Below are 27,092 nucleotides of genomic sequence, written 5' to 3' on the forward strand. Positions count from 1 at the left end.
CCGACGTTTTGGCCCTCCCGGGATGACGCGGGGACACGAGGGCCCGGCTGCCCAGCCAAGGCGGCCCGGGGCCTTGAGACGGCCCAGAGCCCCTGCCCTTCCCCGCCGCCCTTGGCGCGTGCCGCGTCCCTCCGGCCTCCGCGCCGCGCCCCAGCCCCGCTTCCCGGCCGGCTGCAACGCCGCCCCTGGGTCGGCCGAGGCACCGCGGCGAGTCCCACCCCGCGCGCCCGGGACGCGGCTGCGGGGGCCTCTGCGTGCGCAGCGCCCCCGGCGGCCGAGCCGAGCGCAGGAGGCGGCGGGGGAGGAGGCCCCGGCGCGCCCGGCCCGGCCCGGCCCCCTCCCCAGTGCCCCCCAGCCCCGCCCGGGTCGCCGGCGGTGTCCGCGCCTCCGCGCCCGCCCATGATTTCCTCCGCGCGGCGGCGGCGGCGGCAGCGGCGGCGCCTCGTGCGCGCGGTTATTTATTTATTTCCGGGCCCCAGAGCGTTTATAATGGAGCCGCTGTCAGCAGAACCTTCTGCTGCCGCCGCCGCCGTCCCTCCTCTTTTTTTTCCCGGCAGATCTTTGTTGTGTGGGAGGGCAGCAGGGATGGACTTGAGCTTGCGGATCTCCTGCTAGAGCAGCCGCGCTTGGAGAGGGCGCCGCAGCCGTGAGGAGGAGCCGCCGCCGCAGCCCCGAGGCCCCGCCGAACGCGGCCTCCGTCCGCCTGCGCCCCCGCTCGCCCCTCACCTCCCTGCAGAGTCCCCTCGCGGCGGCAGATGTGTGTGGGGTCAGCCCACGGTGGGGACTATGGTGAAATTCCCGGCGCTCACGCACTACTGGCCCCTGATCCGGTTCCTGGTGCCCCTGGGCATCACCAACATAGCCATCGACTTCGGGGAGCAGGTAAGCCCCGGACGCGCCCCTTGCCCGCCCGGGCAGCGCCGCCCTGCGCCCCGCACCCTGTGCCCGGCACCGTGCGCCTGCTCGCTCTGCCTGGGCCTTAGATGCCAGGCGCCAGGGGATGGACCAGAGGGGAATCACCTGCTCCGAGACCCTTTATCCTGGAACATTTGGTTGGGTTTGCAGCTTGACAAGGATGACTTTTCCAGCACCCTATTCCCTCGATTCTTCCCAGTTATTCAGGGGACTTTTCCAGCTCTCTCTGGAAAAATGGTAAAAGACCAAAGACCGAGGGTATGAACTTCACCTATAGAAGGGTTTTTTAGTGCACAGGAGGAGTATTATGTAATTTGCGATTATGTAAACCTCGGGTTCATAACTCAAATGTACTTTCTAGTAGCTTAAGTACTGGGGTTTTACTTATCCACGGTTGGTGGGGACGAGGATGGTGGGGAGATTTTGTCTTATAACGTGTGCAAGTTGATTTTCCAGGTACTTCTGATTTTTAAAATTTTTGTTTTATAGCCTAGATAAGGAGTAGGGGTGTCCCAAACGAGTCTTGTTATGTCGATCACTGACTATCTTCTCTGTACTTTGGGGGTTTTAACACACGCCCCCACGCGTTGGACCACTAAAAAGGAGGAACACATTTTTGTTTGTTGTTGCCTCTTGTCCTTGTTTCTTATGCTTTCTCCAAGTGGCGTCATTGCATATCTAGCTCTGCAGGCTTTCTCAAGCGGCAGGGTACTGTACCCTGCGCTTTGCCTGGGGGACCGTTGTTGTTTTTTTTTTTTTTTTTAAACAGGGCCTCTGGCGGGATGCAGTTATATTCTAAGGCTCAGGAAGAGAATTTGGAGATGGGACCTGCATATTTTCAGAAGCCTAACATACAGCTACTTTTTGCTAATTGGTTCTTTTCTCCTCTTTATTGTGCTTCAAAGAAGTTAGACTAGAATGCTTTTTTATTTGGTATAGTTTTTTTTTTTTAATTGTAGTTTTAGAGAGATGGACACATGTAGGTTTCCAGTCACCCAGTGGGCAGGTGTATTATGCTTTGCTGTAGTGAATGATGATTAATAAGTAATATACGAACCCTGAGTTTGTGAGGTGACTGGGGAGTGCGAAGATCAATGCAACGACTGTTTTGCATGCTTTGGAGTGATTAAGAAATGCAAAATTAAAAAGTAAAGCATGCCTCTTTCATGCCTGTGACTTGTCAAGGAACAAAAGGACAGCAAATAATTTTGATGTTTCTTGGACTTGGACGAGTTTTGTTTTGTTTTTTAAACGATTATAACACCAGTCTGTGATTCCTTCAAAAATGTGGACAGAACTTTTAGAACAGAAATTCTGCTATGTGCAAGATTCCACTGAAAGTTGAATAAACTCCACATATGTGGCCACATAAAGGAATTACACACCCATAGTCTCAGAGCTCTTAGAGTGTGTGTGTGGGGGGGCTACCAAGAGGCCTTGTAGCATTCTATGCAGTGCCTCCTGATGTTCTCCACCAACATCATTTATTTGTATGATAATGCAAATCAGATGATGCATATATATTATCATAATGAATGTAGATTCTCTATCATAGCTCAATCAGAAAGGAAATGCATATTATGGAATATTTATTCTCGAAATACATATTGTCTTTTTTTGTGTGTGTGGTTTTGATAGAGAGGTTGAGGGTGGACTTGAATTCTATGTTGTTGATGGACCTTTATTTCTTTCATTCATTCATTCATTCATTCATTTATATGTAGTGCTGAGGATCACTGAGCTACAACCCCAGCCCAGACCTGCTTTTTAATACTAAACATAAGTACCATAAGAAAGAATGAGAATATATCTATTATTGCAGAAACTAAAAGTAAAATGATGTTTGCAGCATCTTCTGGTTATGTAAAACAGTTTATGATAACTACATCTAGAATTATCCTTTGGTCTCCACTTTTGTAGATTGCAAATCTAAAGCATTATTCACTTACATTCATTGAACACCTAGTATGTGCTTATAATATTTCAGCACATGTTATGTCTGAAGGAAGAATGAGAAGCTTAAACATGGCAAGTCATTTCTTTTGCCCAAGATCACATAGGCTATAAATGGCAGAGCTGAAGTTCCAGTCCACACCCACCTGGCCCTTATCCATCCACTGTCGGCTTCCTCTAGTTGGGTTTACACAATTAAATTTGCCCAGGATTCCTAGAAACTTAGAAATAAGTTCTAGTTTTTCAGATTCTCAGCCTAGGTCTAAATTTAATCTTGTCATATTTTGAACTTTGAAGACTCAACAGATGTAGGACAATCAGAAAGAAGGCTCCTAAGAACAGAAAATTATAACCGAGAAGTTCATTATTCAAATAATTAAATCAAACCATACCTTATTTTAATAAGGTTGTCATAGCCCTTGGTCAAGGGGAAAAAATGAACAAGTGATAGATAACCTCAAGATAAAATTGTTTGAAGTTGACATTTTTCATTAGATCGATAAGTTTGTTAAGGAAAGAGGAAGGATTTTAAACTAAGCATATTTTAAATATTTTAAACTATGCATTTCTCATTAAAGACCCACAAAGTCTGTTTGATTTCACAATGTTAAAAGGACTATTGTTTGTTTAAAATTAAACTTTAAACAAAATCCTTGATTTCCTTTAATGCCAAGACCACCAGATTATGTAGAATAAATTAGAACTTTTTTGAAAGGTACTCAATAGCACTTAAAATGTTAAGGACTCCTTTGCTGTGAAGACTTTGAAAAAGAAAAGAAAGTTGCAATTGCTCTCAATTAAGGGGAAAAGTACCCTTCAGAGTGTGGCGTAATCCACTCTCCAGCCTCGCTTGGTAATATCAGGTATTCATATGACTCCTAATGAGTCACAGAATTTGATAGGGTCCAATATAATCCTTCTGAGACCCAGGGTGTTTGTCTGTGAATGAAGAGTTTTTCATATGGATTGTTACAGTTACTGGAGATGCATAACAAGAGTGTTAAAGTGGTTCCTCAGCCCACCATTTTTAAATTTAGGAAATCTAGTGTTAGTCTTCCAAGTGTAAGAGGGTCTCAAATTATGAATGTCATTAAAAAATGGGAAAGAGAGAAAGAAGGAGGAGGGAAAAGAAAGAGGAGGAGGCAGGGAGAGAAGTCCAAGAAAAAGAGATTAAAGCACGTTCTTAATATCTACTGAGTAAAGAAACCACACACACCCAGAAACAAACAACCCACCAGAAACAAATGAAGTATGGGAATTAAGAGGGTGAGTGTGATATGTAGCTCCAGCCTTTACTGGGAAGGGCTCTTCATCCAGGGTCACCAAGCCACCGAAGGGACCCTGCCAGGCAGACCTTGTCTTTAGTAATTAATAGTAATCAAAGCATCCTTTTTTGGCCCACTTTCCAAGGTGCTTAAAAACAGAAATGTAAATCTCAAGCTCTTTCTCAATAACCTTGGGGAGACCTCTTCCTTCTGTTTTCTTCTTCCACCCAGCCCACTCTATAATAATGAAGTAAATTTCAAAATAATTGTTTTGTTTTTCTCATTATAAAAGGAATACATGCCTGTTGTTTAATGTTGGTAAAATTCTAAAAAGGAGTGGGGGAATGCCTCTAATTACTCTATGAAGAAAAAACTCCTTTAACAATTTGGGTCTTTCCACCCACCTGTTTTTTTAAAACAAAATTGTGGAAGCATGTGTGTTTGTATGTGGTATCAAAAAACAAGCAGTTTTCTCAAGTCATTTGAAAATATTTAAGTATGATTTTAAGAGGCAGCAGAATCTTTGACTACCTGAGCATGCTGCAATCCCTCTTGCTGGGTGTTGCCCTATTGTTTCTTGTTTGTTCTTTGGTAATGTCAAGTTTCAGAGGACATCCAAGTGCCTTTCGGGTGCTGGGCTTTCTCTGCCTGCCTTGGACTTTTTTGCCTGGGGTGCTTTGGTCCCTATTTCATCTTCTTATTCATACATAGAAAATGAGGTCACACCTTCCTATTTAATCAAGGACACTGTGACCTCCTCAGTGCATTTGACCTTCACTACCCACCCACCCCGCCCTGTGTTTCCCTAATCTCTTTGGATGTTCATCTCCTTTTAAAAGTGCTTTTTAGATGACTTTGGTAAGTAGGTTGTTTCCAGAGACACAAAGGTATAATCCTGTGGTTAGTAGGTTTACTCATTGTTGATCAGTTGAGGTGGTTTGATGACTAGCCTAAATACTGCTTTGTCAGAATGCTTCCTTCCAGGAGTGTCCATCACACCTGCAGACAAGGTCTACATGTCTTTCTAACAACAGGTCAAATTCTTAAAAGGCAGGTTTTGAAGCGTGTGGTACAATGTTGTTCCCGTGCTGCGGCACTTGTTAGATGTGACAAGCCTAGCTTTACATTAGTGGTCACTCATTTGGTTTCCATTTCTTTTCGCTTTCGTGGTGTGCATGACCCCACACACACTCCCCTCCCCCCCTGCCAGGGGTTGGTCCCAGGGCCTCAGGCCCACTAGGTAAGCACTCTACCACTAGCTGCATCCCCAGCCCAGCTGTTTGGGGTTTGAAATGGATATCCAGGTTGGCCTCAAACTCCTTTTACTTTTGAGACAGTTTTGCTCAGTTGCATAGGGCCTTGTAAGTTGCTGAAGTGCTGGGCCTCCTGGGGAGTGGGGACTACAGGCATGTGCCACTGCACCCCACTTTCCTTGTTTGATTTGGAATGATAAGCCAGGTCATGTTGGAGTGGGAGGAAGGGAGACCCTGGAGTGTCCTGTGTGAGTTGGGATAAATAAAAATCACTAAAACTCCTGGCATAACATACTAGAGTAACTTGGGTTGGATACTTTTTAAAAAAAGATAAATCAGGTATTTTTGAGCACCTGTGAAAACCCTATTTTCGGCAGCTTTATCTGGATATGAGCTAGCCACATGAGTGAATTTTCTTGATTACTGAAGTTGACTCTTTTTACTGCAAATGATTGACTTTTCTTCTTTGTTTTAAATATGAGAACTAGTGATGTTGAGCATCTAACCTATATTGCATATTTCTCTAACTTAGTAAATTAGTGTAAAACAATGTATGTTTTGGGAGGCCTGTGAATGCCCGGGTGGTCAGGGATATCCCCTGACATTTGACATGCAAAATAGCAGAGTTTGACACCAGCTTGTAGGAACTGACTTTGGTCAATCTTGAGCTCTGTGTGGCCATTTCTTCGGTGGGCATTGTGAGACCACTGAGTATGTGGTGGGGATTTTTTAAAGAATATTTTGAGGTCCTGTATCTGCTTTTGTCGTTTTTCTACTAACCAGTTGCTGACTATCAGTTTTCTCTTCTTGCTGCATGTTGTGCCCACCTAACCATTTCAATAATAACAACAAAAGTAGAACAAAAATAGCCAATCTGCATTAAGTTCTTGCTTTTAAATTTTCTGCTTCAGATGCAGAAGAGGCTCTAGGCCAGAAAACTAAAATTCTTTTAGATTCCAGGAAAAATTAAGAGTAAAGAACTTTGGAGACCTCCTTTGGGAAAATCTTGTACTACTTTGTGACACTTGTTTTCCTTCACTATTTTTTAGGGGGGGGGGGGCGCATACCAGAGATTAAACCCAGGGTTGCTGTACCACTGAGCCACATCCCCTAGTCCTTTGACTTTTCAGACAAGGTTTTGCTCAGTTGCAGAGGGCCTTGCTAAGTTGCTGAAACTGGCCTTGAACGAGATCCTCCTGCCCCAGCCTCCCAAGTTTCTGGGTTTAAAAGGATTACAGGTGTGTGTGCAGCCACTCCTAGGTCTTCCTTCTCTAATTTTACTTCTGTTCATGAAAAATTCTGAAGTTAATGTCACTGAATGATCTTTTGAACAAGAGAAGGGAGCATTGCCATATTTGATAGCCCCTACCCTCAGATTGCTTAGATCCAGATTAAAACAAAAACAAACAAAAACCACACTTATGAAACCTTTGCTTTGCAGTCAGAGAGCCAGAGCAAGGGGGAAAAATGTTTTAAAGCCACAAGGGATATAGCCAAAGCATCAAGTGAACCCTTGTTACACACTGTCCAGTTAGACATCTTGCTTTGGCTCTCTGGCTATCCCCTTGTGGCTTTGAAACGTTTTTTTTTTTTTTTTTTTCTATTTTCCCCAACCTTCTTCTCCCTGACCTTTTCGTCCCTGATCTTTTCCCTAACCTTCTCCTCCTTGATCTTTTCCTGATCTTCTCTTTCCTGATCTCTCCTCCCGAATTTCATTTTCTCTGAGTCACCTCTTTAAAAAACCCCCTGTTCTTGCGGATGGGCAGAATCACGGCCGTTGGGACAGGAGTTCCCAGTGTTTCTCCTTAGCTAGCAAAGCAATAAATCATCTTTTTCCTTTTTCTTAAAACCATGTCTGCATTATTAGATTGGCATTCTGGACAAGGATGAACGTTTGGCAACAAGAGCAGCACGTGCTGGGGCGGGGGGAGGGGGCTGAGCCCCTGCAGCTGAGTGTGGGCTGGTGTCCAGGCTGCAGCCCGCCTCTTCCCTCTGCTCATCAAAATGGTACCACTGATCTGCTGAGATAAAGAGAGTGACAAGTCACTCCACCACAGCTTCCTATGAAGCCATACAAACACAGGCTCTGTTTTTGTTTGCTTGCTTTTGCTATTTCCATGGCTTTGGACTCATTCAGGTTCCAGGACAACAAGCAAATACCATTTCTGACATTATGAGAACAGATGAGCTTAAAGTGACCAAGACAGCATCGGAGACTTTTATCTCAGGCCACTGGAAGGCGTCTGCACCACAACTTTATATGATTGCTTCTTTATGCCCAACTTGTTTCTAAGCCCATCCTGAGAAGGCAGATGACTTGGTTCTTTGTTTTTGAGTAAACGAGGATATTTATTCCCGTAGATAAAAACAGCTTATACATCTGGTTCAGGAAATGTCATGGGGTCCTTAGAGACAAAGAACCAGCTCTTGGGGAGTACCTTTGGCTTTAAGTTAGCTTGCACGTTCTCAATCTTATTGGATCGAGCCCAGGAACACTCCACCACTGAGCTTCATTCTTAGCCCTTTTAATTTCTTATTTTGAGACAGGATCCTGCTAAATTGCCCAGGCTGGCCTTGAACTTTCGACCCTCCTACCTTGGCCTCCAGAGTAACTGAGATAACAGGTGTGCACCACCCCACCCAGCCTATTTTTAGATTTTTAAGGGTGTTTTCGTGGGACTAGTCTGTCGGGGCTTTGGTGATTATGACATCCTTGGCACTGTGAAAAGACTGCTTTTCTGCACAGAGGTCACTTTTTTTGTAAGAATCTGCAGTCTTTGGGGCTGGGGTTGTAGCTCAGTGGTAAGAGCACTTGCGTAGCATGTGTGAGGCACTGGGTTCAATTCTCAGTACCTCATATAAATAAGAGAATAAAGGTTCCTCAACAACTTTAAAAGAATCTGCAGTCTTCTTCCCAATGTGGATGACATCTGTCCCCAGCCTCAGGGCAAGGTGGTGTGGAGCTCCTTATCCTGCAGCACAGGAGGCTGGGCAGTGCCTGAGTACCTCTTCCCCTAGCCCTTTGTCACCTCCTGGCCCCTCCCACCTGCACAGAGACAAGCAGCAGTGAGGACCTTTGGCTGAGGCTGGGGGTGGAGGGAGTTAAGGAGTGGGAATGCTGGACAGGAAGTGGCAGGTGACTGGAAAAATGAGGCCAAGACACCTCAAGACATCTAACTGGAATTAAATGACTGGAAAACAGAAGCTGTTGCTAGGTTAATGAGACTTTTTCAAGGGAGCAAGATGAGACTAGAAGGAGGAGGGCAGAAGTGAGCTTTGTGGTTACCGTTTCCGAGAATGTTTCCTAAGGTCGCGTATTTTGTGAGTGACCCAAAGAAGAGTACCTTTGTCTGGAAGCTCCGTGCTGTAGTTCTGTGCGGGCATTTATGCTGAGGGTTGGTCACGCCAGTTTGTTTTCTTCAACTAAAATGGTAGTGAATCCACGTCGGCAAGCTTCTCAAAGTCCCTGCTCTGTTTTATAATATATAACATTAAGTCAAGGGAAGTATTTGAGTCCCTGTCATGTTCTAATTTGCCACTTGGCCTAGGTGTGGCTGTTTTGTTTCTAAGACTGTGTTTAAGATGATAAGGAGTTTGTGCTCTTTAATAAACAACCCAGCAAGACGTTGGCCACTGGGTCATACATTTTAATTTGGAGAATCTGAAATAGCAGATCTCACACACACACACACACACACACACACACACACACACACCAATAACAGCAACAACAAAACTCTAAATCTCTTAGTTTGGCAGAAAATTCACCATAGCTAGGATGTGAGGCCTCCCACAATGTGTGGCCTAAACTTGACATTTTGTAAAGACAAACTGTGCAAAGGAGAGTAACAAATAATGATGCTTAATAGGAAAGAGGTACATTCACCTCTTCATGATTCTAGCCAAGTCCAGTATCATGGTAACCCAGAAGATAGCTGGCCAACCTGACAAGGGAGCCTGGGTATCGCCCTCTTCAACTTCATACCACACATTCAGATGCCAGAGGCTCCCTCACGCCTTCCAGAGACCTGGTTGTTTCTTTGGGGTGGGGCAGTTTGGGATGCAACATTGCATCACCTGGGAAGACACCTGTCCTGGAGCCGGACCTGCAACAGGGCGCACCTCATTTCTACTCCCACACAGAGCCATTCGCCACCCAGGGCTCACACCTATGGGAGTGTTTGCCCAGGGTGGGCAGGTGCCTCGGCATTGTGGGTAGTTAGCCCACTACATGTTTACCAGACCTTCCCAGGAAACCAGAGCTTCAGCGGTGAATGGAAGGGGGCCTGGGCCTACTTCCAGGGCCACTAGAGAACCTACCACATGCCGGACACCACTGGTGGCAGTGAGCATCAGTAGCTGGACTGCAGGATCCTTTGTTTTCCTGAAATTCTTATTGACTCTGATATGAGGGGTTGGGAGGGGCACTGGTTTTCTCTCTTTTTTAAAACAAGTAGTGAAGTATAAATGACATACAGCGATATGTGTAGCTCTTAAGTGTATAAGTCCGTGAGTTTTGACAAGTGGCAAATGCACAGCCATGCACAGCCACACTCCATCAGGACACAGAACATTTCCATTAGCCCAGAAGGGTTTCTGGTTTCCCATGACTGTCGTTTATTTTTTTTCTTCTTCCTCTTCTTCTTTTGCAGTACCGGGGATTGAACCCATGGGTACTTTACCACCAAGGTATATGCACAGCCCTTTTTATTTTTTATTTTGAGACAGGGTCTTGTTAAGTTGCCCAGGCTGGCCTCAAACTTGCCAGCCTCCTGCCTCAGCCTCCTAGGTGGCTTGAATCACAGGCTCTTGCCACCTCACCCCACCCCTTTAAGGTCTTTTTGACCATCTCCCTTCTATTCTGATTTCTGTGTCAGCCTTTGTCATTGCTTGTACAAAATGGCACATAGACATTAAATCCTTGGATACCTGAGGTCGGGGCCGTTCCTTGTTATTATGGTGTGTAGCAGTTTTTCCTCCCTATTCCAAAATATAGCTTTTAGTATGTATTTATATAGTGAATATAGCATTTAGGCAGAGAGTTTGTCTTTCTGTGTGAAATAACTTTTTCTCTTAATTTGCACCATTTGACATTTTTAATTCTCCTGGTGATAAACATCTTTGATTTTATGAACTACTGGCCATTTTCATGTTCAGACATGGTTAAAAATTATTTTTTTTTTAAAAAAGCTAGCCTAAAACAAATCATGGCATATACATAAAATGGACTATTTATTATTCAGGCTTAAAAAGGAATGAAATTGTGATGTGTGTTACAACATTGGAGAACCTTGAAGACATATGCTAAGTGAACTAAGCCAGATGCAATATACAACTGTTGTATGATTCTCCTTGTGTGAGATATCTAGAATGATTATATTCAGAGAGGTGGAAGACAGAATAGTGCTTACAGAGGCCAGAGAAAGGGGAATAGGGAATTTTTTAAATTTGAGATGATAAAAGTTCTGGAGATGGGATGGTGGTGATTGTTGTACAAAAATGTGAATGTATTCAATGCTACTGACCTATACACTTAACAATTATTAAAATGATAAAATTTTATGTGTATTTTTTCAAAAATAGAAAAAAAAAATCTTAAAGTAACAACCATAAGCTACTGGGATAACCTGCAGTGTTTCCTTTATCTTCCTGTTGAAGAGGATGTCCACTTTGAAAAAAAAAACTATATTTATTAATTTTATTCTAGTTAATTAATAATTAGAATATTTTTATTACAGGAAGAAGGAAAATATAGGTTATGAAGAAGAAAATAAGTATCTTGGGCAAGCCCACTGCCTGGAGACCTGTATTTGGTGCATAGTTTTCTCAACTCTTTTCTTTGCATATAGATACATTAGAACAGAATTGTCACCTTTTTCTACTTTATATCATAGGCAATTTCCCTTGATTGAAATATTCATTTGAAATGTGATGGTGGGGGAGGGTGGCATTCTGTCACCTGGCATCCCATCATTCATTTAACCAGCCTCTGGGGTTAGATGTTCAGGTGGTGGTTTCTGTTTTGTTTCTTTTGTACATGGCGTTAAGTGACTTCTTTGCACATGTCTGTTTCTTTGGATTCATACCCAGAAGTTCTGGTCACATGTGTGTACCTTTTCAAGACAGGCTGAGCGACACTGCCTGTTGCTCTGGTATCCCTTGGAGACACTGAAGTTGGATGTGTCCCTGTCCCTGGCACACAGTGAATGTTCCCTCCCTGGATCTATTTGATGGCACATGACTTCTACATGGAGAATCTGCATTTTAGTTCCCAAGCCGTATCAGGTTGAACTCCTTCATATAAATCCTTTTATTAAAAGCATTTTTAAATGCTGATCAATTGGTTATTTCATACCATAATACCTTAGAACTCTTCCTGCACATTCCTTCTTTTCAGTAGGCATGTTTGGTAATGAACATGTACTGCTTGACCGGGGCACAAATGCAGGATGGCAGGGATTGTGTTAGTTTTACTTGCCTGTACCTGGGAAGACGTCAGATCTGCAGGTTTCAAGGCAGAGAAGCGGGCCTTCTTCCCATGAGTTCCTGGTTGCTTCCTTGTGAACATACAGGTGGGAAACAAAGCAAAACGTACAACGCTTCAGTGAGCCAGGCCCTGCCCTGGATATGGGGCATCCTCTGTGGACGGTCACCTTCCCTTCCTTAGAGAGGAATGGATAGATAGCTGTGGCATGTGGAGCCAGCCTGGCTTGATAGACGGCTTACGCTCCGCATCTCCCAGGGGAATGTTGGTGTTGACAGTTTTCTAGAGAAATGGAGTTAGTGGTATTTAGAGGAAATGGAAGAAGATAAATTTTTTCTCTCTTTTCTTTCATGCTGACCCTGGCTTCCATTTTCCCTGATCTTGCCCCTTAAAGTCCACCTTAGAAGAAAGGGGAATGAGAAGAGGGAGAGGGGAAAGTGTTCCTGCTAATGAAGAAGTGACCTGTGTTCTGTGACTTTTTCTCTGCTCCAGTAGCAGTGGGCAAGCTGATCAGAGCACAGGGTATAGAAAGAACCCAGATTCCTGGATGCCACCTCTGTTCCTGCCCCCACCGACTCTGTGACCTTGAGCAAAGAACTTGACCTCTGTGGGCTTCTCCTTTGCCAACTGTCAAATAGTGGGGATGAAAGGTCGAACCACTTTTTAGAGTGTAGACCAAATGGATGCAGAAGTGCTTTGCGAAATATAAAGTGCTGTGCGAATGAAGGCGGTGTTGCTAAGCCGCTAAGCATGGCCTGCTGCTGTCACACCTGTTTACCTGGTTATTTTTACACACTCTGCACTAGCCCATTTTTTTTTTTTTTAATTCATTCAGTGATTCACATTAAGGGGATTTGTTAACCTAGAGCTAGCCATGTTAGGACAAGCAGAACCATGCAAATGATAGATGCTTAGAACACTTGAATTTTGTAGCCTATATGTCAGTCTGTCACTCACACCCCCCGCCCCCGCCAACTTTGAGGAAAAGACACTTAAGGCTAGATTTTTTCAAAAGAGTTCTTCCTTAATTGAGTTACTAGGATTTAAGTAGCTTGCTTTTTGAAATGTTAAATTTTCTTTTTATTATAGTTGCTTTTGATACAAAAATGGCAGTGGGTTGCTCACATATTCCACGGACCCCCCCTCATCTCTTCGAGATGCACAAATAAGACCAAACCTTTCTCAATTTTATCAACAATTTTTTTCAAAACCAAGGTGTTTTGAAACAACATATGATGCCTGTTTAGTGAACTGAAAGTTGGAACTCAGTCTCCCAGGCACTTGATGCACATTTTGGGGTTTTTCTACTGTTAAAGAATGGGAAATGTGGAGCACAGAAGGCAAGAGTGCATTCAAGAACTCATTCATTCAACAGAAGTTTCTTAGACAACTATACAATGTCCCAGGCACAGTACTAATCACTAAAGATAGTTTGGGAGCTGGATGTGGAGGTGCATGTCTGTAGTCCTGGCTGCTCATGATAAGGCTGATCACTGGAGCCCAGGAATCTGAGGCCAGTTTGGACAACATATTGAAACACTATCTCAAAAATTTAAAAAAAAAATTATTTGGGAAAAGGGTAGGAGCAGCCATTGCCATCGATCAAGTCTATCTTGTAGGGCATATAAGCAGCAAATACAATAGGGGCTAAGAGGGACAGGACAGCGGGTTGCTCTGGAATCCTGTTGGAGGTGTCCTTACCTGTCCTAAGGGTTAGGGACATGTTGTGTTCAAGCTGAAGCCTGAAGGGACTAGTGTGGCCCCGTTCTGGAAAGCAGAAGCGTCCCAGCTGAGGAATGAATGATGCTTTGTGTGCTTGGAGCAGGACCAGGAGGAGGAGAGGCACAGGAAGTGAGGAGGGCTGGGGAAGAGGACACTGCATGGGGAAGGGCCAGTCAGGGCAGAGTGAGGACTTGATCCTGAGCCCTGTGGAATGCTAAAGTGTTCTCAGTGGGTTGCGGTGCCTCCGATTTGCATGTCGCAGGTAACTTTGGTTTCTGTGTGGTTAATGAGTTAGAGGGAGGTGAGACTCGGGCAAGGAGACCAATTAGGAGGTATGTGGTAACCACCAGGGAAAGGCAGTGGCCTGGAAAGGCAATCTGGAATCTCATGGATCCGTGGGAGAGGAAGGGGTACAGGATGGCGACACCAAATGTTTTAAATGCTGGGTGAGAGTGAAGAGTCCTATTTCAGCCATTGTTAATTTGTTAATAGGTTTAGTGAAATGTTTTAAACTGCTTGCAAATTAGGAAGAGTGGTTAATGGCAATTACAATGAATACTCAATATCTGGATTTCTCTTTCTCCCTGAAACAACTTCAGTACATTTCATGTAAATGCAAGCTTTTCTAGATCTTCTTCTTACCTTAATGCAAATGCTGGGAATCTTCATTCATTCCTTTAAGACATAAGAATACCTTATTATAATACTGTCAGTTCGCAAACAATGCCTTAATGAAATAATGATACGAAAAATTCAAAACTCTGTGAATATTTGGCATTGGGATATACCAGGACACTGGAGAAAACAAATTTATCTGCATCATCATCATCATACTCTGCTAAGGATAATACTACAGTTGGACCAGGTGCCTGGTGACAACAGAGAGACACCATCTGGAATTAAATTTACAATCTCCTTGGTTTGCTTGGTCTTTCTGTATATTAAATGTTTGCTGTGTAAACAGTAGGGAGTGGACTCACCTTAGAGGATTTCCTTTTAGGGTTTTGTTTTAGGGTTTTGTTGTTGTTGCTTTTAGTATTATCTACAGTTTAGTATTAGTGACATAAAATTCATTTGGAATACATTTTCCTATTAAAATGTTATACATTGTGATTAGGTTTCCAAAGTACTCTGCTATAGTTGTATAATCCCTAACATTATTGAAATACATTACACTGAGTAGTGGTAGAAAACATACTGCTAGAATAGTTGTAATTGGGAAAACGGTATTATTGATAAATATATATTTTTGTCTTTAAGAACAGTTGCTCTAATTACCATGTAAGGTGGTGATATAGTTTGTGAGAGGTGGTTTGGTGTCAAGGGCCTTAGAAATTGGATTACTTTAAAATCAAGCTGGGCTCAGGGGTGCACACCTGTAATCCTAGCTCCTCAGGAGGCTGAGGCAGGAGGATCCCAAGTTCAAGGCCAGCCTGGATAATTTAGCGAGATGCTGTCTCAAAAAAAAAAAAAAAAAAAAAGAGGCCTGGGGATGTAACGCAGTAGTAGAGCACCCCGGGGGTCAGTGTCCAGTACCAATAAATAAATACATAGATAAATAAAATCCAGAGATCTTCTAGATGAACGTGGCTCTTAGCTGTGGTTGCAAACACTTGAAAGCTTAGAACTAAGAGAGGAGTGGGAGGGATACCTAGGAAAGACTTGGAAGCAATGAGAGTGGAAATGAAACAGATCTGCAGTAGAATTCATACGCGGGACTGAGAAAGTTCTCCTGGGGAGGTAGAGTGCCCCGTAGGATACGCTGGGACTTCTGCTTTCCTACTAATCTTGCACCCAGGACAGCTTGGGTCTGCTGGATGAGAAGTGGGATAAGAAAGAGGATGTGCCTCCTGCCATTTGCATGGAAGAATGTTCTTTTTGAGGGGTCACCAGTCATTGCCAGTAACATGCTGCAGTCTAAAACATTGGAGCAGTGAGTCTTCTGCTGCTAGAGCCACATGTGAGGCAGCTGAAGAAATCTTAGTATTGGGAAAAACTCGCATTTCTTAGAGAAGTGCTTGCTCTGATTTTCTCTATCAGTTGCTACTTGGACTTTAAAATTCATGTTCTTGCCCTGTAATTCATTGTGGCCTAATTGCATCGTATGTGCCTGGCAAATTTCCAAGACTTTACCAGTTCCTTATTGTGTTTAATTTTCCTTAGTCACCCCTTTAGTGGCATTTTAGTTCTGTATGTGTTATTGCTGTGCTTTCTACTGAGAGTAAAATTTAAAACACCTACCTGTCTCCATCAGTTTAGGCTTACCCATTATCTCTGTTCAATGAGATATAGATAAATATACAGGTAGATAGATATGTGTGTGTGTGTGTGTGTGTGTGTGTGTGTGTTTCAGAATAGGGCAAAGAAACATTTAATGTGAGAGAACCAAAATATACTAGGAAATTCAGTATTTAAATGGGAATTTGGTAAGTGAAAACTTCTTTTATAATTGGACCATATCCATTTTATAAAAGAAATATCTAGTTATATATATTATGCCCAGACTTTTTTTTTTTTGAGAATCAATCATATGATTTCCAATATATGACAACTGATTTTGAACTGAGGGTGTGGAAAACCATTACTTAACCCATTCTTTTATCTTTTTTTTTTAATCTTTTAATTTTATTTCTTATTTCAGGTTGCCACAAAATGAGCATTATCCTCCTTGTCTGGTACATACTTCACATTTGTAGAGCACTTCACAGTTTGTGGAGTATATTCTCATTAAATGTAATAGTTATTTCACAATCTAATGGCCTGCCCAGAAAGAAAGCAAGCTGTCCCCAGAGGATGTCTATAGAGGGTGTGTCTGGAAAGTCCACTGGCCTCGGACCACCTTCATTTCCCTCCTTCAAGATGAGGACCTTCTCCCTTCCACTCTGCATGGTGCTGCTTTTTTTTTGGGGGGGGATTGGGGGAGTGGGCTACCAGGGATTGAACTCAGGGGCACTCAACCACTGAGCCACATCCCCAGCCCTGTTTTGTATTTTATTTAGAGACAGGGTCTCACTGAGTTGTTCAGTGACTTGCTGTTGCTGAGGCTGGCTTTGAACTCACGATCCTCCTGCCTCAGCCTCCCGAGCTGCTGGGATTACAGGCATGTGCCATCACCCAGCTGCATGGTGCTTCTTAACAGAGCTCCTCTCTGAGCATTGTGGAGGGGTCTGGAATCCAGTCTTGGTGTTCTAGAGACTGACAAGGAGAGCCAAGAGCAGTTGATAGCCTGCAGTCAGGCCCATGCCCACAGCCAGCCTCTCTTTCTGTGGGTGCTGGTCTCCTGAGCCTCCTCTCCCTCTCCTTTGGTCCCTGCACAGCCTCGGCAGGATTCAGGATCACCTATGGGGTCAGCCCTGGCTCTCCTGGGGTCTGTCCTCATATACGTCGCTGTCTGCTTGAGCATTCCGGACACAGAGCTGTGTCTTGCCTGTCCTGCCCCCTGCCCTCCCCTAAACAAACGTGAGCACAATCCCTTTCCCTTATCTGTGCTCAGAGTAGAGTTTTCTGAAAATCGAATCCCCAGGTGAGTACTAAACCTGATGTGAGCTCTCTGGGGCTTTGATTTCCTGCCTTCTGGCAGACGTGGCAGTTTCCCTGCTTTTCAGCACCTCTTCATAAATCAGGTGTTTGGAAGATTTTCTCCCTCCCAAGCCCTCACTGGTTTCTGACCAGTTCCCCCCTCCCCCCACCGTGGCCACTGTGTTGAATCCCTTCCTTGACCCAGCAGCTGGCTCCAGAGGAGGCAGAGATCGCATTCACTCCGTGCCACCCTTCCGGGAAGGACCATGGTACCCACATCTTACACGGGATGTGACAGCTCTGTCCCCATCTTCCCATGAGCCCAAGGACAGAGCTGCCAGGGGACCCCACCTACCCTCCTGTTCCCCCTCCCTCTGCAGTAGGACTCGGCACGCGGTGTGCACATCAGAAGGGCTGAGTGAATGAAGGCGTGAGTGAAGCATTGCCTGAAAAACGAGGCGTAGAGTGTGATTTTGCCACGGCTCCTGCAGAGGTCCCTGGCTTCTGTCTAAATGGAGGGACAGCAGCCTGGGTTTATTAGATGCTTTCCTCGCTGCACACCTTGGCACACACTAGCACAGGGTACGTGGCCAGGCAGCTGACGGCACCTTACTGTGCAAGTTGGATGTCTCCTTCCCACCCAGCCAGCAAGGAGCGCCCCTCAGTGTGAATCTGCAACCAGATGGGGAGTTGATGGTAGCTGGACTTGGTATGCACATTTGCTAGCTGGTCCTGATGTAGGTGCCAATGAGACCAGTCCCTGTGAAAAACAGTTATTCTTGTATTTGGTGAGAAATAGAATTCTTTATTCTGCCTTTCTTTTTTTTTTCCTCTTTTTACTGTAGTAGAAAGGCCTCACACATTCTAGGTAAGCTCTATGCTACTGAGCTATAATCCCAGACCTTTTTAAATTAGTTGCTGAGTCTGGCCTCAAACTTATGATCCTTTTGCCTCAGCCTCCTGAGTCACTGGGATCATGGGTATGCACCACCATGCCTGGCTGAGAAATTGTTTTCTGGTGAAAAGAAACATGATTTTTATGTGATTTGATTTTACCTGAAAGAATAAAGTCAGAGGGATTTGAGGCTTATGAAAGGGCTCCTTGTTTAGGAGAAGGTCTTAGCCCTGGGGGTCTATCATGGGGAGGGGAGAGTATAAAGGGGATGGGGATACAGAGAAGGCTCAGGGCCACCCAGCCCTTGAGGCCACAAGGAAAACCAGCTTCTCCTGAGCATGCACATCCAGGTGACTATGAGACCAGGATCTTCCTGGGTGGCAATCTTGTTTGACTGACAGGTACCAATCTCTATCCGGGGGCAGAGGGATTGTCCTGTGCCACTGTGGTTCCACAGACTGAATAGACCAGATGTGAGGAGCAATCAGAAGAGTTGTTACCATGTCACCGCTGTCTCCCGGTTAGGAGCATTCTGTGCTGCACTTTGTACTTGAAGTCATCAGGATGGCTGTGGCCAAACCTAGAAGATTTCAGTGTGCCATTATCCGTCATAGCAATGGGACCTGGACATAGAATAACACTGAGGACACAGTAATCTGATATCCAGCAAATAAATACTTCTTACAGAGCCCCCCACCCCCCACTAACACGTAGCTGAGTAACCTGTGGTAGTTTCTATGCAGGCAATGCAGACAGCCCTGGTTCTGGACTATCTGTACATAGTTCCCATTTCACAGGGAAAAGCCCTCTGATGAAGGGATTCTGACTTTGTTGCCTCACTTACGGTTCCACAGAGGGAAAGAGGATGCTCAGAAATGGAACCAGAACACTTTCCCTCCCCCAAGCCCAGATGGCATGATGAAAGAAAGCTTATCTGGGACTTACCTGTGGACAAGTCTGGTAAAGAAGAAAGCTGATCCCTAGAGGGAGCCTGGAGCCGATCCCTTAGCTACTGGGTAGAGGTGCAAGCCCAGAGGGAAAAGGGCAGAAATCAGCATGGTGTGTTTTTACAACATAGCACTGTTTTGTAAACCAAAACCCCGCCCCTCCCCCCAACCCAGAGCAGTAATACCTACTTGTTTGGGATTATTTTAAAACCAATGTTTCCTTTCTAAAGTTATTAAATCATTGGTTACATAACCTTGACAACATTTTGATGGTTTTCTGTTGTTTGAGGTTTCCCTGAGCATGGTATAAAATACTTACAGACTGTTTGAAATAATCCCGATTATTTTTAAAATGGGATAAAGTTCAGGTTTTTTCTTTTTTTAATGCAGAAATAAGACTTTAGAAAACATAGCATGGATTTATTTTCTAAAAGCAGCAGTGGGGCTTCGGAAATAAAGCTCCCCTAAGATTGGAGGGCAGGCAGCCTCTTAGGGACTCCAGATTCCACACTTTAGAATCAGTAGACATCATTGTGACTTCCCAAAATGCAGAAATTACATTTATCCATGTGCTTTTGTTTTTTTCCAGGGCTGGACAGCAACTAAGCATGAAAGCATTTTTATTCCTTCATCTCCATTTAGAGGGCTTGGGGGATTTGTTTGTTGATTGGACTTTGTCTATTTGAGGGGTGGTAGGGGGTGGGATGAAGGGGTGAAATAAAAAGGAATAAATAAATTTAGTTATCTTTCAACAGATCACTAAAAATAATTTATAACTTACCTCTCCCTCACGATAAGCTGTTTTCTTCCTGATAAATATTAGTGCTTAATACAGAAGGGTATACTAGTGACAAAGTTTTTCAACTTCATTGAAAATAAGTCTTAAAAATAAAATATCGACTGAATTTTCTGTTGTCGTTCCCGTAGTGTCCTAATGTAATGAGCAGTGGGTTCTTTGAAAGTTTGTAGTTCTCCTACACTGAGTAGGAGAAAGTTTCTTTATTGTCAGGGAGACTGGGTACAGATCTCTAGGTACAGAATAAATTGACTCTTGCTCTGCCAATCCTCAGCAGCAGATTGTCATTCAGCTGAGGTGGCCCCTAGTAGCAGTTATGATCCAAAGGATATGGAAACCCAGGCCCAGCCCTGCCAGAGCTGTTCCCTGATGCACCCTCCTTGATTGCAGCCCCTGGTCACCTAGCAACCCTGTGAACTTGCCCTTGTCCTGCTGCAGCCTGTGGGTCCCAAAGGACCACCGGGTCTTCTGCAGTCAGGCATCGAAGAGCCCTTCAGCTCCGAGGCAAAGGAGACTTCTTCAAAACCAATAACAGCCCCTTTTTTTCCTTAGTGACCTCTTTGTTTTTTATACTGGCCACTTCATCATTCATTTCAAGGTGTCTACTTTGTCCCAAATTTGGTTGAAAATAAGACAGTGCACTTTGTTCTTTTGTCAACAACTCTGTGTTGACAGAGGTTTCTCAGTTCCCTTCCTCAACCCGATGCTTGTGACAAGGTGCCCTGCACCTTACAAGGCAACCTGTAGACTGTCGTTTGAAAATCACAAGCTTGAATGTCAATTTTAGCAGGACTTATCACTGTGTGTCAGGTGTGCATACTTTCTCAGAAGTTACTTGTGTTGGATGATATAAAAGTGATCTCTGGTCAGGACAGCTCAGGGGACAGTCAGTTGCTTACCTGACCTTGCGATCTGTTCTTGAGCTCTCACCGTTCCACTGCCCACATGGGAAACAGTTCAAAGACAAATCCTTTACAAAAAACCGAGTGACTCAACATCTCATAAAGTGGGTTCTTCAGTAAATCTTGTAGTCCATGTCTTGTCATAGTCCAAACTCAACTAGCTGTTAGGCTGAATGCCTGTAAACGCAGTCATTAACTTTGCTCTGTGCATGAGGAGTGTCCGGACATTGTCTGCTGCAGGGAAAACTCAAGGAGACTTATGGAAATGCTGCCTTGGAAAAAAACCTGACTTGTAGAAATAGTTTTCTTAGACACTTAGTTGACAGTCTTTAAACTTTTAAAATCATAACCACTTCCTAGCATCAAAATAGGAGGTTTACCAGAAGTTCAGAGTTAGTGAAAAGCCTAGACAGGGGTTTTCTGTGGCCATGTTGGCAGAACTGGTTTAGAAATGTATCACCTTTGACTCTAGCTAGTCATCTTGCACCTGTGATCATTGGCCAGTATCCTGCGTCATTAAAGGTTCTCATGTACCTGAGAGCCAGTGTGGGGAGAATCAAATGAGGCTCTGCCTGCCTGGCTCCCTCAGCAGGTTGGAAACCAAAAGAAACACCGGCTCTGTGCTGCTCCTCCCAGGACTGGACCCAGAATACCTTCTTTTCCAGTCCTCATGGAGGGTGCTCAGAAGATCCTGCAAGCTTATGGGACCACATGGAGAGGGCAAGAGGCACTAAAATCTTACAAGGAACTCCCACAACAGCTCTTCCTGCACCAACACAACTAAACACACACAAATCTTTTTGTTTAATTTACTTTCTGCTATCTTCTCTTGTCTTTTTTAAATGAAGCTAGATAGTTAAAAAAAAAAAACAAAAAAACAGATTTTCTTCTGCCAATAGTGACACCTTCAGACCTCCACACTGTGGTTTCAGGCAGGCAGAGGACAGAGGGAAGAAAGACAGCTCTGGGCTCATTTATTCATCCAGACTAGACTCTTTGCACCTTTACTAATTAAGTAGGTAAAACAATACTCATTTTTGTTCTTTCCAAAAGTAAAATTGAGGGCGGGGGTCCTATTGGAAAGCATACTCCTATCAACACCATTAATCTGGATGTTAAATGGTTAGGTGTCTTATTAAGAAAAGTCTTCTTTGAAAGTTCAGATGTAGAGAAAGGGCTTTCTTTTCTTTCTTTCTTTCTTTTTTTTTTTTTTCCTTGCTCGCTTAAGTAAGCAGGAATAGAATTGCAGGAAGAAACTGATAATATGATAGGTTGGTAGTAATTTCTTCCCCTCCCCAAAGAAACATTTTTAAGTAGAAAATTGATACCAACCCTGTGGTTCCAATCTTTCCTGAAAGACTCCCAGAAACTTAGAGTTCTCTGGAGGCCAAGGCAAAAAGATTGTTATGTACATATAAAAGTGGGGGAACATGAAAGGCAGAAAAAAACAACTCAGACTCAAAATGAATATGAAAAATCTGTAAGGTCTGAGCAGAGTGCCAACCAACCTCCTGAATCTGCACCTGCTTTTGTGCCACTGTGAAGCAGGTTAGAAATGGTGGAAGAGGCTTGTCTTTAAGCAGCACCCACGTCTAGCTTCCATGGGCAGTTGGAAAGAGAGAGAATACATGGCTACCTTTGATCCCTGCTGTTTCTCTAGATCTCTGAATTGTAGCTAAGATGCCCTAATGAAATCTACGCAGACACAGTGAAAGCTTAGCAGAGTAACGGCAAGGAGAGTACTCGAAGACTGCAATTTAGGTAAAAATACCAGTAAATGTCCTAATGTCTTTATGAGAAAGAATGGAAGTTTGACTGCTTCTTTTGAAACTGGTAGCCAGGACATTTGGCCAAAGCTCTGAAATGCTGGTTTCTGTAGAAACCCCTCAGGTCAACAGTAAGTTCAGAGAAACATAAGAAGAGGAGCAAAATTGTGCCTTTTGAAAACAAACAAGCTATTTGCTCATCGTGCAGAGAGAGTATGGACTATCAGAGAGGTACACCAGATAAGGGTTGCCTATCAGGATATTTTAAAAAGTAGGCTTTAGGTTGCATCTGATTTCCTGGAAGCTGCGGCCTGAGGCAGAGTGTGACAGATCTCTGCCATCCAGCTGACAAAGTGATTCTGTTCTGAAGTCCATTTACTCCACCGTGGTGCTGTCGTAATGTGGTATCTGGTACAGAAAGATCACATTTGAGCATCTAAAACAGCTCTTGCTCACGGTCACTTCCCTGTGTGCACAACGAGTGCCGCTGTGTGAAGGGTGCTGTGGCAGCTCTGCTGCTGGAGTCGGAACCTCGTTATTGTCCTCATGTTCTTATCCACTTATCCTTACTGATGTTCTTATCCACTCTTTCATGGTGATGGTTCATCTCCTCCCTCACCCAGAGAATAAGCCGAGAGCCAGAGCACATGGAGGAAGTCAGGGGAGGGCTGTCAGAACAAGAAAAGGGGAGAGAGCCCACCTTGATCTTGAGTTTCCTCCTCCTCCCTGTTCAGGGTTAGTATTGGTCTTGCTCCAGCTTCATCTTTTCTGCAACACTCAGATGTGCACCTTTGTTTTCTCCTCTTTGGCTGATCCCTGATGGTAGTTTGGGAAGGGGGCTCATTGTTGGGGTCTGGTCCTTTAGGTAAAATAAGAACCCAGTGGAGCAGACTTCCTAGGGAGCTGAGTGGCCCAGGAGGGCCGGGTTGCACACGACTAAAACACTCAGGGGTCACTCCAGGGGGACCGGGCTAACTGGGCTGTGCGAAATAACCACACAAGAGTCAGAAATACCTTTTTCTTTGGGGGTGCTATGACGGCTCCTCTGACCTTAGGGTCCGTAGAAAGAGAGAGAGAGAGCACATGCTGACCCCTTTTATTGTGGAGAAGCCATTCAAATGAGGTAAGGGGTCAAGTTTCAGGGGGTTGAGTCTTAGCTTCATGATGTGCACTGTCAGCAGGTTGACTGACATCTGGGTAGGCCACACCCAAGGACACAGTAAGAGAAGGGGACACGCAAAAGGCACTTCCATGGAACATTCTATCCTAAATAGGGCAAGGGGTAATATTACAAAGGAACAGGTGAGCGTAGCTCCACCCACGGGGATGTGGGAAGACATGCCCAGGCACAAAGACACAGTCACTTGCACCCTAAAAATTGGGGCTACCGTCTGGGGTTACCTAGGCAACCAGATCACAGAGTGACCGAGGATGCCACACCAATTAGAAGGGGAGACAGATGCAGTCTGTGCTAGTGGGCCTCCCACACAGGAGATCTTCTGCTGCTGAGCTGTAGGCAGTTAACACACTTGGGAGGCAGTGTCTGTGGACCTCAGTCACTGCCCGGGATCTGGCCACAACTCAACTCACAGGCCCCTTACCTTGAAGCTCTCAGAGCAGGCTTTGTGGCCCTTCAGCACAGCCAAGAAGGGAACAGAGCCTGCCGATGTAGAGCTGGTTGGGTGGACAGGTTTCCTATCTAGGAATCTTCACGTGCACTGCTCGTAATGTTCAGAACATTCTGCTCTGGCTTGTACCAAGAAGAGAAAGGGTGGATAGTCACCATTCATGTGTGACTCCATGCTCCTGCCAGGCTCACAAGCACTGAGTGAACAGAAGGGACTTCCACATTGTCATTCAGACTTGGGCAGAAGACTTCCCACTCCTGCCCCTGCAGCGTGGCCCATTTCAAGTCCAGCCTAAGCAACTTAGCTGAGTGTTTTCTCAGGTTGCTGTGAACTGAAGCCTTTCACACTCTGTAGGTCTGGACCGTCCATTTCTTTTTGTTTCCCCAAGTCTTGTGCAGATGGAGACATAGCCAGTCCCTAGGGGAGACTGTAGAAGGGATGTGTGTCCTATAAGCCTAACCTGCTGGCCAGGACTGAGCCACAAGGACTGTCCTAGAATCCACAGATGCTGCTGAACTGGCTCAGACCCTCCATGTCAGTATCCTGGGGTGGTGCTTGGTCAGGGTTTATTATCCCTTTATAAGGCATAAATTCTTTTTATTTTTTTAACTCATTCCTTAGAGCTTTGGAATTGTCTCTGAATTCTGGAATACAAGGATTTTAGTGAATGACATGATCACATATTGACACATGACATGCTACAACATAGATAACCCTTGAAGATACCGTACTAAGTGAAATAAGTCACAAAGACATATTCCGCGATTTTATTCACACATGGTACTTAGAGCAGTCAAATTCATAGGAACAGACAGCAGAATGGTGGGTGGCAGAGCTGGGGGTGTTTCAGGGGTGGAGTGTCAGTTGTGCAAGTGAAGAGGTTCAGGAGGTACACAGGGTGGTGCTTGTCCGCAGTGTGATATGCTCAGTGTCACCAGACTTTACACTAAAGATGGTAAGTGTGCTTCCTCGTGATTGAAAAACAAAGTTTGAAAAAGAAAAAAATGATCACACACTTCATGCATGAATCGTTTTCCCTTGGAGCCCTTTCTGACCAGATTGAAAAGACCTAAGTTTTTTCTTTCATTTTTTAACAAAACTTGGTATGTCGACTTATCATCCCTCTCACCGTCTTCTTTCCTCAGAGTCACTTAAGACTGTAAAGCCTGTCCCCTCCACAGTGGCAGTTGGTATTGCATGTGAGGGATCCTATGTATTAGTCACATACGTCCCCCTCCAAGCTCCCAGATGTGTTGTGTGGGGTGAAGGCAGAGCAGTCACAGGGAAGGTCACAAAACAGCAAACAGCCCATGATGTGGAGCAGTGTAGGTCCTTTTTCTGTGACTCCCTCAGAAATCCCCTGTTTATCCAGTCACTGTCCACATCTGTAGGTGTCCTTGAAGTCACCTTCCAGGATGCACCTTGGCTACCTTTAGGTGTCTCCTCTTGGGCCGACAATGAGCAAGGCTACCAGGGTGTCAGTAGTTAGCTGGGGGAGCCATTGAACCTGATGTATCAGTAGAATTTTAAAAGAATTTTTTAAATGCAGTACTTGCTAAATCAAGTCGTTTGTCCTTTCTAGAAACCATCTTATGAAGCAAATTCCTAAGCATTGGATTTTGCTTAAAACGGGCAACTTAACAAACCATTAGAACACCTGTTACAAATCAACAAGACAAACAGCTCAATTTACCTTGGATCCCAAATCTAATATGGTAGAAAGCAAGTTAGAAAAGTCAAAATTTGGTGGAGCTCTGAATCCAGAGGAGAATCTGTTTGAGATTTTTCCATGTTCTACAGTCTCCTTCCCAGAAAACCATAGCAGAGGCAATTTTGTTTTCTAGAAGCAACTTTCTTAATGTGGTTTGTTCTCCGGCAAAATGGAAAGTGGTAGACAGATATATCCTGCGACAATGATATTACATTCCTTCCTTAAAATCTTTAAACCTATTTTTGGATAAAGAAAGAGAAAAAAATAAGCTAATTTTTTTTAAGATGTGGAAATTCCTTGCACTGCTCAGACCCTCCACTTGTCGAGAATAAAAGGTGTTGGGCTCTCTTCATTAGCAAACCTGATGGCTGGTAGGAGGTGCAATGAGGAGGAAAACGTGCAGTCCCCTGTCACCCATGGGGGCAGGAGCCCCCTCTTAAAACATGAAGAACTTCTCATATATTCCTTACTCATCCTGAGGATCTCTGTTCAGAGAGGGGTGTGGCTGAACGCCTTAGAGAAGACCACCAGGACATTTATTAGGTTCAAGCACAGAAAAGACAGATACTGGTGACTTTCTGTGGTTGGTTCTGCTGTTGGTTAAGTGCCAGTCAAGGTAGTTTCGACCTCTGATGGGAAGTCTTCTATTTTTACATTCCTTCCTGGGTTAAAACAAACTGTGGGTCCCACAGGCATCCCTGACATGCATAAAGTATCTTATTCATGGTGCAGAATTAGAATGTTGAGGACGAAAGGCTAAAAGACAAGTGTCATTAGGAGTTTGATCCTGTCATCCAGTGTCTTGTAGTTTCTTCTAGGAAAAAAGAGAATCTAGGGCTTGGCGCTTTGTAGCCTTGATTTCAGCATGAAGATTACATGAGTTTGGAGACTGATCAAAATCTAGTCAGCTTTGGAAACAAATCCAAACAAAAGTCCTTCATTATACCGAAGGGGGGAAAAGAATCTGGGTTTTGTTGTTGTTGTTGTTGTTGTTCTGATAAAATTGTAAGATGAGGCCAGAGGCTTGGCCATGTCAGAGTCACTGATATGAGTGACTGTGAGTCCTGTGCTGCAAGAAGCCCCAGTGAGACCCAAAGCCAAAACCATGAGTGTGTGTGTGTGTGTGTGTGTGTGTGTGTTCACCTTATAAAATTTCAATTTATCCCTGTTAGCGCTCTTTGTATCTGTCTTCACTACTCTTGATATTAAGGATTAAAATAATGTAATTGTTCCCTCTCCAGGAATGAAACATCAGTCCACACTTTCCTGAACTCAGCACTCAGGCCTAAGCCTAAGGAGTCAATTCAGGAGGTGAGAAGGCAAGGTGGCCGTGCTA

The 27,092-nt window shown here is 44.3% G+C and overlaps 1 protein-coding gene across 1 annotated transcript in view; it reads left to right on the forward strand.

Moving 5' to 3' along the window:
- The first annotated feature begins 337 nt into the window (after positions 1-337).
- Positions 338-27,092, forward strand: part of ANKH (ANKH inorganic pyrophosphate transport regulator) — a 132,925-nt gene continuing 106,170 nt past the window's right edge. Inside the window, exon 1 of the mRNA XM_081288506.1 lies at positions 338-882. Within this exon, the coding sequence (XP_081144632.1) occupies positions 787-882 (96 nt within the window). The 5' untranslated portion in view covers positions 338-786. The remainder of the gene's footprint in view (positions 883-27,092) is intronic.

This window comes from Spermophilus citellus, assembly GCF_964194105.1.
Source record: "Spermophilus citellus genome assembly, chromosome: 1".
NCBI classification, from domain to species: Eukaryota; Metazoa; Chordata; class Mammalia; order Rodentia; family Sciuridae; genus Spermophilus; species Spermophilus citellus.